At 52.7% G+C, this 11,550-nt stretch overlaps 2 protein-coding genes across 2 annotated transcripts; one reads left to right on the top strand and one right to left on the bottom strand.

The window, feature by feature from the left end:
* The first annotated feature begins 3,012 nt into the window (after positions 1-3,012).
* TSEN34 (tRNA splicing endonuclease subunit 34) lies at positions 3,013-7,270 on the top strand. The gene is made up of 5 exons (XM_029585097.1): positions 3,013-3,228; positions 4,204-4,472; positions 5,033-5,243; positions 6,101-6,364; positions 6,857-7,270. Exons 2-5 carry the CDS (start codon positions 4,212-4,214, stop codon positions 7,042-7,044), a joined length of 924 nt encoding a protein of 307 aa, XP_029440957.1. The 5' UTR covers positions 3,013-3,228; positions 4,204-4,211; the 3' UTR covers positions 7,045-7,270.
* On the bottom strand, positions 7,224-11,533 carry GRWD1 (glutamate rich WD repeat containing 1). Its single transcript, XM_029585096.1, has 7 exons — positions 11,331-11,533; positions 10,640-10,757; positions 10,347-10,521; positions 9,478-9,691; positions 9,243-9,385; positions 8,725-8,922; positions 7,224-8,428 (listed from the first exon to the last, which is right to left on the bottom strand). The coding sequence occupies exons 1-7, from the start codon at positions 11,530-11,532 to the stop codon at positions 8,108-8,110; spliced, it is 1,371 nt and encodes a 456-aa protein (XP_029440956.1). The 5' UTR covers position 11,533; the 3' UTR covers positions 7,224-8,107.
* Between the last annotated feature and the right edge of the window lie 17 nt (positions 11,534-11,550).

The raw sequence follows: 11,550 nt of genomic DNA, 5'->3' as shown, positions 1-11,550 counted from the left end.
TTCAGGCCCGGCATCAAGGTCCGGGACCGTCCAGGGGTCCGCTGGCCCCTCCCCCGGGTCCGAATCTTTGGAGGCGACCTCCCGAGCAGCCCCCTGGGGCCTGAACTCTGTACCTAGTGGAGGCCCACCCAGAGCATATAACTGCTGCACACCCTGCTTACAAACACCACTGGCTAAAAAGGCCTGGTGCATTAACAAAATTAATTCAGACGAAAAGACTGTGGGCCTGAAATTCCCCTCTGGGTACACGGGGTCCTCACCATGGAGCCCGTGGCACAAAAAGCGCTCAAAATGGCCACCGTTCCCACACTCAGAGGGAACGGATCAGCTGGGAGCTCCTGAGCAGTGAACAGCCTCCTGGTGCTCGACTGCTGCACAACCACCCCCGCAAATGTGCCCGAAAAGCCCTCCCCACCGGGGAGGCTCGATCGCAGCAGCCGGAGGTAATGTGGCTCAACAGCCGCTCCCCACAGCGCAAGCATTGGCTCGTGTGCGGCATGCTGGTGCAGCAGAAGCGCGGGGCAGCTGCGAGAGGGAGGAGAAAACCACCAGGAGGGAAGAGAAAAAAAAAACAAACCTCGCTCCCAAGTCCCCTGGGCACCAAATCAGCAGCCAGGCACAGCCACCTAACACTGCTGCCCGATTCACTGCTGAAGCTAACTTTTTTTTTTTTAAACTTTAAAACTACAACAGCATAAGGGAAAAGTAAGGGATACTTCCCTGAAGAGCTGGCAGAGACTGTAGAAGGCTGGAGGCGAAGGAGGAGGGAGCTGGACCACCCCACCAGGAAACTCAGGAGCAAATTTAGGGTTCCCAACACCTGCTCATCCAACACTTACAACCAGGGAAGATGGTCCCACCAGGACCTCACAACTCCCTGGGAGGCCAGAAACTGAAATCTTTTTTTTTTTTAAAGCCTAGCTTAGGATCAGAACCACAGGTTTTGCACCACCCAGCTGTCTGGACTGATCCGGGTACGTACAGGGAACAGATAAATAGATTTATTTATTTATTTATAATTTTTATATACCGACATTCTTGTATAATATACAAATCATACCGGTTTACATTAAAACAGAAGATGCAGGAAAAATGTTTCCTTTGTCTAATACATTTAACATTAATAACAAGGAAATTGTTGTAAAGGGATAAGAAGTGAGAAAAACAGAGAAAGGTAAACGAGAGAGGGCGAAACAGAAGTTAAAAAATGAAAAGGTGGCACAAAGGGTTGCCCCTTCGGTGCACGACGCCCAGCGCGCAACACCTGGTGTTGAGGCGGGCTTAACGGTCCGATGGTAGTGACGTCATGGGGGGGGGCATGTCTAATGATCGCAGCACTCACATCGCTGTTTCTTTCTGTTACCCCCATGTTTCTGTTAAGGGCAGTAAATGCCGCTTTGTGTGGTTATCCCCAAGCCTTATGTTAAGGGTAGGGATATTTACAATCAAAACCAAGCAACTGTCAAACCCGTAAGAAAAATTTCCGCTAGCAACATTTTTACAGAGTAAGCAGCCTTCTTGATAATTCAGCTTCTTCAACGTGCTTTGCTTTTGGACTTATAGAAAACATAGAAATGACGGCAGAAGAAGACCAAACGGCCCATCCAGTCTGCCCAGCAAGCCACAGAAGCAGTCCTGCGCCTTTTCCCTTATGTCTGCATATCAGTACCCCAGACCGTAAAAGTTAGGGCCCAGCGGTGGTTGTCAAAATCCAATTCCCCTTTTTGTCCTCGCTGTTACAGTTGCATCAAGCTAATTGGTTAAGGGTAGAAATCACCATGCCTCCTGTTAAAGGTAGTAACTGCTTGGCATTTTCAGCCACAATGTTTGCTGGAATCTAGCCTCCCAGCATTCTCAATCCCCCTGCAGCCTGTGATTTTCTGGCATCTATCTAATTCTCCTTCATTCTATTGTAGCCTGTTTGCCCAGTTCATGCATTTTCTACATCCAGTTTTCCCAACCTGCATTTTAATCGCCTCTCTTCATTCTGCATGAGCCTCATACTCAGCCCCACTTGCTGATTTTCTGGAGGCACAGTCTGTGAACTCTGGTTTTGATAGTCTTAATTTATTTATTTATTTTTGTTTACATTTTCCTTCTTTTATAGACCCCTCACCACAAACAACAAGCCCTCAAGAGAACAAGTGTTATAAAGGAAACCTCCACAATACAGTTCTCCTTATCTCAGAGAATGTTAATGCAGCAACTGACGGCAGAAAAAGACCCAAGTGGTCCACCCAGTCTACTCAGCAGGTTTTCTTCTTTTAATTTATTTATATTCTGTTAATGCAGTAACTGCCGCTCCACGCGGGTTACCTCAATTCCATTTCAGTACTTGTCTTAACTACCTCTACCGGGAGGGCATTCCATACATCCATCGGTGAAGAAATATTTCCTGATAAGAGCTTCATATTATGGCCCTTAATTCTACAGCTTTCCTTACATTGGCAAAAACTTAATTCCCATGCATCATTTATGGCTTTCAAGTATTTAAACGTCTGTATCACATCCCCCTGCCCTTCCCTCCTCTAGAATATACATATGTAAGTCCTTCAATCTCATCTCAACGCCTGTGACAAAGGACACCTCCTGGGGTCAGCTCCTTCCAGAAACTTCTCCTCCATCTTGGATAAGGTTCAGAGTTCAGTCCCTTCTCCCCTCTCAGAGACCTGTGATAGAACACCGCAGCCATCCCGCCAAACTCTTCAGTCTCTCTCCCCCCCATACTGAAATTATCATTTCTAAGCGCAGCCGCCACCCCTCCCTTTCCCTCTGCAGCTTTGCGTGAGCCTTTTCCAAGCCCAGCGCGCAACCTTTTTCCCGCCAACCGAGCTCCGGGACCTCTTCCGATTGGCCTCGAGAGGATTTTTCCCCACCCTCGCCGCCCTTTTTCTTCCAATCATCGCGCTCCCTCGATCGAAAGGAAAAGAGGGGAAGGAGTCAGCATTCGGCGGTTGGCCATTGGTTCTTTCCTGTCGCGAGAGCAGCGGAAGGGAAGAGAGAGGGGAGAGTGGGCGGGCACAGAATTCTTTGCAGTCACCAACCTAAGCCGACTGGCCGGCCCCCCTCCTGACGTCACTTGTTGGACGCTGACCCGTTGCCAAACGGTGCTGCGTCATCTAAAGGCGACTGCTGAGACTTCTTTTCCTTCGCTTCCATCTCGGGCCGTATTTCAAAGTGGCGCCTGAAGAGAAACCGGCGAGGAAGAGGAGGAGGAGGAACCGTTCGGTGAGAGGCTCCAGCTGCATCTCACGATCAGGGCGTGCGGGATGTATAAATGCAGTCCAGGCCCAGAATACAACTACAACTCCCAGCATGCAGTTGCGGGCAGGAGAGATACCAGTAAAATTCAAAGACTGAAAATACCAGGGAGAAACTACAGCAAAATGCAGAGCGCGCAGGGGTTAAACATACCAGAGGAAATCTCCAGCAAAATGAAAATGCAGGGGCTGAAAATAACAGAGGAGACTCCAGTAAAATACATAGAGCCAGGGGCTGAAAATACCAGAGGGAGACTGCAGCAAAATACAGAGAGTGCAGGGGCTGAAAATACAAGAGGGAGACTCCAGCAAAACCCAGAGAGCGCAGGGGCTGAAAATACAAGAGGGAGACTCCAGCAAAACCCAGAGAGCGCAGGGGCTGAAAATACAAGAGGGAGACTCCAGCAAAACCCAGAGAGCGCAGGGGCTAAAAATACTAGAGGAGACTGGCAAAATGTAGAGAGTGCAGGGGCTGAAAATACCAGAGGGAATCTCCAGCAGAATGCAGCAGGCAGGGGCCAAAATACCAGAGGAAAGACAGCAAAATAAACAGAGCCCAGGGGCTGAAATACCAGATGAGACTCCAGCAAAATACACAGGGGCTGAAAATACCAGAGGGGAAACTCCTGCAAAATGCAAAGAGTGCAGAGACTGGAAATACAAGAATGAGACTCCAGCAAAATGCAGAGTGCAGGAGAGGCTCCAGTAAAATGCAGAGGGCACAGGTGCTGAAAATACCAGGGGAGATTGCAGCAAAATGCAGAGTGCAGGGATTGGAAATACCAGGAGACTTTGCTATATTGGTGAAGTCCAGGAGGGTATTGGTAGGCACACACTCTGTCTATGCACAATATGGGGGGACTAGGGGTTCTTGAAAGTTTTTGACTACTGCCTGGTTGATAGACATGGGGTGTTGATGCTCATTCTTTCCATTTTGCTACAGATGCGGCCATGATTCCCATTCACTTGCTGCAGGGCAGTGCCCTGGTGTGGAGTGCGGAGGACGCCCGCAAGATCCGTCAGCACCACAGGCTTGTAGGCAGCCTGGCCGGATCCCTGCCTCGCAAGCCACGGCAGAATGCACGGTTGGGCCTGCCCCTGAAGCTGCTGCCCGAGGAGGCCCGGCTGCTGGCCGAGATAGGGGTGGCTGTACTGCTGAGGAGAGTGCGAGAGGAGGAGGAGGATCCTGGGAACAAAGAGTCAGGAAAGCAGGTCAGAGAAGCACATTAAATCTGGGTCAGGTGTCCCCCGGGTTCTAATGCTTTTGTATACAGTGGAGGCACAGCCTGTGATTCTCATATATGCATATTTGCTGTAGATATTGTGGAAACCTGGAACGGCATAGGGGGATGGCCAGCTGGCTTTATTTGGGACAGGCGGATCTAGTCCTAAGAAAAGTAGAAACTAGGAAGGATTTGATGGTGCTGAGAGGAAGATGATCTTGCTTGCTTCCCTTCAGCACCAGGCAGAGGTATGCAGCAAACCCACCTCCTGTGCTCTGATCCTGCTGGCAGTCTTTGTACAAGAAACCAGTGCCAGAAATCTTTTGACCCTGTGCCTGCTTCACTAAGCTTTTTGCTCACTGACACAGAACGGTGGAAAAGCCTTAGTCAATCAGGCCTTATATTTTGTTCCTTGTAACATGGGCTTTCATCGACGGCTCAGCCACTTACGCTTGTCTCCCCCCCAGTTAGTTACCCCCAAGCTAGAGGACCTGGAGTATTTTACCTTTTGTAATGCCATGTTGAACCACTGTCTGGTTCTTCTCCCAGGATGAAGGTTGGAATGCGGAGGGCGGAAGCCGGCAAGGTGCAGAGGAGGTTCCACGGCCGGAGGTGGAGGCATACCTCAAGGCGTTAGAAGAGAGCTACGAGGAGCAGCGGCAGCTCGGCTTGCGGGAGAAACGCAACCTGTTGGAGAGCCTGTCTGAGCGCATCGCCCAGGGGCGTGCCAAATGCAGACGGGATCGCGGCCAGCAAACAGGTGCCCAGGGGGCTTAATTCTAAAACTAACGCAGGCCATGTGCTGAATGGAAACCTCCAGGGCCATATACACATTCTCCCTTCTTATTTATTTATTTATTTTTTAACTTTTATATACCGACATTTTTGCATCAAATGCAAATCATACCGGTTTACATTAAAACAGAAAATGCAGGAAATATATTTCCATAGTCTAATACAATGAACACTTATAACAAAAAAATGTTCCCTGTACGTACCCGGATCAGTCCAGACTCCTGGGTTTTGCCCCCCCCCCCCTAGCAGATGGAGACACTCTCCACTGAGGATCCTCTGTGCCTGTTCTAGGCTTTACCCCTCCCTCCTCAACCACTGAGGAACCTGTGCCCATCCCAGGTTTTACCCCTTGCTCCCCCATCGCTGAGTATCTTCTGTGTCCGTCCCCGGCTTTACCACTCACTCTCTTGCTCTAGGATCCTGTGTGCCCATCTCAGGCTTTACCCCTCATTCCCCCACCACCGAGGATCCTCTGTGCCCACCTGAGTGTGCAGCTTCGGTGCTATTTCAGTCTTTGCAGCGTCTGAAGTTGTGCATCCTGTGCGCCTCGCTTCATGTGTTTCGATGGTGCGCTGAGGTTTCTGTAGTATACAGCCAAGGGTAGGGGAGAGGGGTGCAGGGCAGGTGCCCCCATTCGAAAGGCCTGAGAGAGGGGGGCGGGTCAGTCCATGCTTGCATTGTGTTTGGAAGTCCTCGGCACTGCCACTGCAGGCAGGCTCAGGGAGACGTGTCCCAGCTGCACAGCCCCTGAGCGAGCCTGTCATCAGAACACCATGAAACAGCGGATCAGGAGGTGCTGCTTTTTTCTTTTTCTTTTCCTAGCGAAACCGCCCAAGCCTGCGCTCTTGGAGGAACTAGAGGAGAGTTTCCAGTTCCCGCGGGAGGCCATGATGGTACAGTTGCCCACAGCACGGGTACCCCTCACCCCCACCGAGGTGGTGGACTGGCACCACTCGACCCCAGACTGGCCACACCCAGGGCAGCGGGCCCACGAGATCCGGTACCAGGTGTTCAGGGACCTGTGGGAGAGGGGCTACTTTATCACCGGTGGCAGCAAGTTTGGAGGGGACTTCCTGGTCTACCCTGGTAAGTCCAAGGAAGGGGGGGGGGGGGGGGGTGGGACTTGCTGGTTCTCACTACAGCAGTCTGTTGCACTCTGGCACGATTGCTAAACACATCAGCCTCTTCCCCTAGGGTACAGCCAGTGGGGTGGGGGGGTCTGTAAAAATGATGGTCAGAGGTGCAGCCTTGAATTTTGTAGGGGGCTGGGTGGGGAGAGGAGGACAAGTCATGTCATATTGGATAAAGTGACCTTGCACCATGGCCCCCCCCTCGTTCATGGCAGCTCTCAGGCGTCTGCATAGCTGCTCGGCCGAGAGAGGATCGGGATCTAAAGGTATCCGCACCGATAAACCACTGAATCACCTCGGCTATGCTCTGCCCTTATGGAATAGATAATGGTTTGTAATCATTGGGGGGGGGGGGGGGGGGAGAAGAGACAAGCCTGCATTTTCGTTCAGTGATGCCTCCAGGGCAAGCTAGAACGCTAAGCTCTTCACCTCTCTCTCAACTCCTCAGGGGACCCCATGCGCTTCCATGCCCATTACATCGCCGTTTGCGCTGCTCCGGATGAGCCCCTCCCGCTCTGCAACATCGTGGGCGCGGGGCGGCTGGGATGCAACGTGAAAAAGACGGTTCTGCTATGCTCGGCCCAGCGGGACGGGGCGGTCAGCTATACCTCTCTCCAGTGGACTGGCCTTCAGTGAAGGAGGGGCCCCCACGGAGGCTGGAGCCTCGCTGCCCAGCAAATCATCATTTGGGGGACACGAGCGTGACGGCCCCGATCTGCAGTGTCCCTGCGCTTATGACTGGCGAAGACCACTGGCCCTGGGGCAGGACAAAGATCCTCAGGAACCACGGAAGCAGAGAGTGGAAGAGACCAAAACGCTGTTGAAATAGATTTATTAATATATAATATATAACAAAAATAGACCTTTTTGGTAGTGTGTGTGATTCTTGTACCATCCCCAAGCTCTGAGAGGACAAGCAAGGGCTTTTCCATGGCTGTGGTGGTCTCTGCCCTCCCTCCCCAGCAAGCGGAGTTCCCAGCTCCCTCTAAAAGATCTGTGCCCTCTGAATCCAGGGGTTGCTGAAGGCCAGCAGTGGTCCTGTGGTTTCCTCTCAACCAGATATGATTGAACAGTGAAGAAAATCCCAGTGGGGCCTTGCCACCTTCTCAACTTAACCTGCCTATTGGCTTTGTCACTTGCTCAAGGTGCAACTGAGCTGATGGGCCAAGCCATGAACCAGCCCCACAGGAAGAAGGAAGCGGAGCAGCAGTCCCAGGGCTTGCCTTCTTGGTTCTGTCAAAACTAAGCAGTAGTGCATGCCCCTCTGTCTTTCCCCCACTGCTGTCAAGGCCTTAGGCTTTCCACTGAAGCTGGCTGGAGGGAGAGCAGGCCTCCCTGGCACCACTGTCTGCTTCGCTCAATGGCAAGGTTTCTGGGGGAGAGGCAAGCTCGGGGTACTGGTCTTTTAAACAGGCCGATGAGGTGGGGGGGAAAAAGAGGCTGCACTCTGTTTTCACTGCCAGGAGGCATGAAGGAGGATGTCCACCTCCACTGCTTCTTTGGCCAGGGGAGAGGGGACAGCGAGTGCCAATTACTGACCAAGAGCTCCTGGGTAGGCTGTTAACTTGGCCACTGAAACTCTGGAAAGCCCCTAGCACCATCCACACCAACAAATCTACAAATATGTTCATTATTAAAAGTGGTGGGTGGGAGAAGGCTGCTGTGAAGGCTTGCACAAGGCTACCTCCCCCCCCTAGACTCAGACGCTGATGGTGCGGAAGATGGTGAAGCCGGACAGGGCCGTGCTGATGAGCACCCCGGGGCACTGGGGGTGCCAGTGCAGCTCCTTGATATCCTTCTCGCCCTGGTGGACGAAGAGCAGCTGCGGGGGGATGGCAGCCAGCGCCGGGTCCTCCTCCCCACCTGCCCCAGCCTCCTGGTCCCGCTCCACGGCCAGGTCCCACTGGGTGATCTGGTCATCGGCGCCAGCCGCGGCTAGCACACTGCCTTCCACAGGGTGCCACTCCACCGAGGTGATGGGCGCCGTGTGCTGCTTGAAGGTGGCCACGCTCGTACCCTTCTGGAAAGAACGAGAAAAATAAAAAAAGGAATTTGGAGCCACAACATGCAGTAGTCGCCAATGGCTTCCAAAACACATACAGGGATCGGCTGTGCCGGACTACGTCCATCCTGCTCCACCCACCCCACTTAGGTTGATGCAAACTGATTAAAGCCCACATAATTGCTGAACAACCCTAAACCGTGACCCCTGGAAATAGGGAGGATGCGCCAGGGAAAAGTGCTTGCCCCTATTCTATTAGTTGTATACCACTCCCTTCAGCCTGACCCAACAGCACCATAGTCCCTTCACCCCACCTCGAACTGGCGAAGGTCCCAGATTCTCAGCACGCCGTCGTCCCCACCGCTGGCGATGAAAGGCTCGTGACGGTTCCAGCTGATCACATTTACGTCGCTGGCATGAGCCTGAGAGGCTGTCAGCATGCAAGCCTTCCCCGGGGCCGCCCGCACGTCCCAGATCCGGATGGAGGCATCCACAGAGCACGAGGCAAAGACCTGCAAGAGCAGAGAAGATGAGCATGGCCAGTGGCAGTGCCAGTAGCTCATATATACACACACACAGACATGGACAACAACCATGCAAGCTTCAGATATATACACGCACACACACACACATTGCCCCATCACAGAATGAGTACCAGCAGCGCAAGCTTCATAAACATGCAGCCATACACATGAACTGCCTCGCTACAGGACAATACAGCCCAGGCAAGAGCAATACAAGTTTCACACACACACTGCCTCACCACAGGAGGGGCATAGCACAGGCAGCAGCAGAGCAAGCTTCCCTCACAAACCTCATGATGAATGCCTACCGTGGCTTCCGTGGGTGACCACTGCAGGTCCTCCACAGATTTCGTATGGGCAGTGAAGGGGCGCTGGTCCACGTGCCATGTTCCACCTTCTATGGCCGTCCAGAGGTGTATGTTCTTGTTGCAGTCTCCAGTAAGGAGGCGCCCTTTGGAGCGAGCAGAAAGTCAGAGGAAGAGTCCCACACCCAGAGCCTGCATGGGTTCTGCAGCCTCATTCTTCCCCTCTCCTAGCACTCACCTGCCACTTTGGGGGACCAGTCCAGAGCAAAGCCCTCCGTCATGTGTCCGGCGAAAGAGAAGACGGGCCGCATGTTAGCCTGCTCCTCCTTTAGATAGGTAGCCAGAGCCTGGGAGTCGGTCACGGCCGCCAGCTGCTTCCTCAGATCATAGATCTCCACTTGCCCCTTCTCTGACCATACTGCGGCCAGCTTGGAGCCTCCCAGTGAGGTCACCTACTCCAGGAAGAGGGGAAAGAGAGAAGGAAAGATGCTTTAGGGCAAAAGTGAGAATGAGGTGCTGCCACAACATTACAGGTGGACCTGTCTAATGCAGGGCCTAAGGGCACCACTGTCCCATAACAAGTTCCGGTGTAAAAGGCAGATTTTCCTTTCACTCAGTCACTGCAGGGTAGAAATGCAGATGAAGCTCAGGATGTGTTCTGTGTGTAAGTTAAAGCATCCCCCTCAACCCCAGCCATGAGTCAGCCACATAAAGACAGGATCCCTTCAGGCAACACCAACATGTGCCACTCCCAGGATCTTGTCTGCTTCATTTCTCCCGGTTACCCATCCCGTTTCATTCTGCCCTTGACTATACTGTAGAGAAAGCAGGACAAGAAAATTAACCCACCCTTTCCTCTTGCAGCCAAGATCAGCTAGAGCACATCCTCAGCTTCCTAGTCCACCTTCTCTCTGCAGTACCCAAGAGCAGGGAACATTTTTTCTAAAGGATCAATTTCAAATCAATGAAGTCAGCAGGGAGCGAATGTAGCCGAGCAGCACTTCCAACAACTCTGGAGATACCCTCCCTCTTCATTCACCAACTGCTTCTGCACACTTCCAAGATCCCGAGCAACCCCACTACCCACCCCCTATCCGGCTGCCTTACACGCAGGCGATTGATGCCACCATAGTGAGGTGCCATGGCCAGCTCCAGCTGTGGCTTCCTCTCTTCTTCTTCTTCCTCCTCCTCCTCTTCACTGTCGCTGGTCTCAGAGTCTGATTCTTCCCCAGATGCCTTCCTCTTTGTGCCATACAGGTTGTGCATCCTCATCACCAGCAGCCTAAGGGGGGGACGGGGGACACAAAAGGAAGAGACAGGAGGAGTCAGCATCATGAGAAGGATGCAGACAGCTGAGGCGAGGACTTTGTGCATCCCACCCTGTTGTCTCCAGGAATTACCTGTTTCCCTGTGCCGTGTCTGCTTGCGTCCCCGCACACAGAAAGAGGGACAGGGGGAACTCTGAACGATTCTCTCCCAGGTTGTCCGGGATCACATCAAAACTCAAACAAGGAGCACCTGAGGAATGGAAAACAGGGGACAAAAGAAAAAACAGAATTAGAGGTATTCCCCTGTGTGTGTATTTGTGTGCTGGCAAGGATATTCTCACCTGTCTAGATCTGGAGATAGGGTGGGTAGGGGGATTTTTCCCTGTTTGTACATGATGATACAGTTGGGAGGGGTACTCACCTGGGGGGAAAGGGGGGTTCCTTCCAGTCTATAGTGATACGGTGGGGAAGGAGGCAGGTTCTCCCCTGTCTATACCCGATGATACAGTGAAGGGGGTTCTCTCCTTTTCTGGGTCTGGTGATTCAGTGGAGATGGGGGGGTGCGCCTCTGTCTGTACCTGGTGCTACAGTGGGGGGAAGAGGGTCTCACCTGTCTGGGCTTGATGATACAGTGAGGGGGAAAGAGAAGAAGGTCTCACCTGTCTGTACCTGGTGATACAGGGAGGGGAATCTCCCCACTCTGAGCCTGGTGATACAGTGGGGGAAAGTTTCACCTGTCTGTACCTGGTGATACAGTGATGGAGGAGGCGGTTCTCCCCTGTCTGGGCCTAGTGATAAAGTGGGAGAGGAGGGTGTTTCTCACCTGTCTGAGCCTGGTGATACAGGACATAAGCCGCCTGATCCATGACTAGCTCCTCCCCGTCCTTCAAGGGCTCGGTCCCGGGCAGGTACACTCGCCCGGGCTCTCTCGCCTCATCATCTTCCTCCTCCTCCTCCATGCTCTCCTCACTCATCATGGGGTCTCCAGGGTCCGCCATGTTGGGAAAGGGCAGCGCTGACATCATTTCCTCCGTCTCCCCTGC

The sequence above is a fragment of the Rhinatrema bivittatum genome, chromosome 19 (genome assembly GCF_901001135.1).
Source record: "Rhinatrema bivittatum chromosome 19, aRhiBiv1.1, whole genome shotgun sequence".
NCBI lineage: Eukaryota > Metazoa > Chordata > Amphibia > Gymnophiona > Rhinatrematidae > Rhinatrema > Rhinatrema bivittatum.
This window is presented reverse-complemented; position numbering and strand designations above follow the sequence as displayed.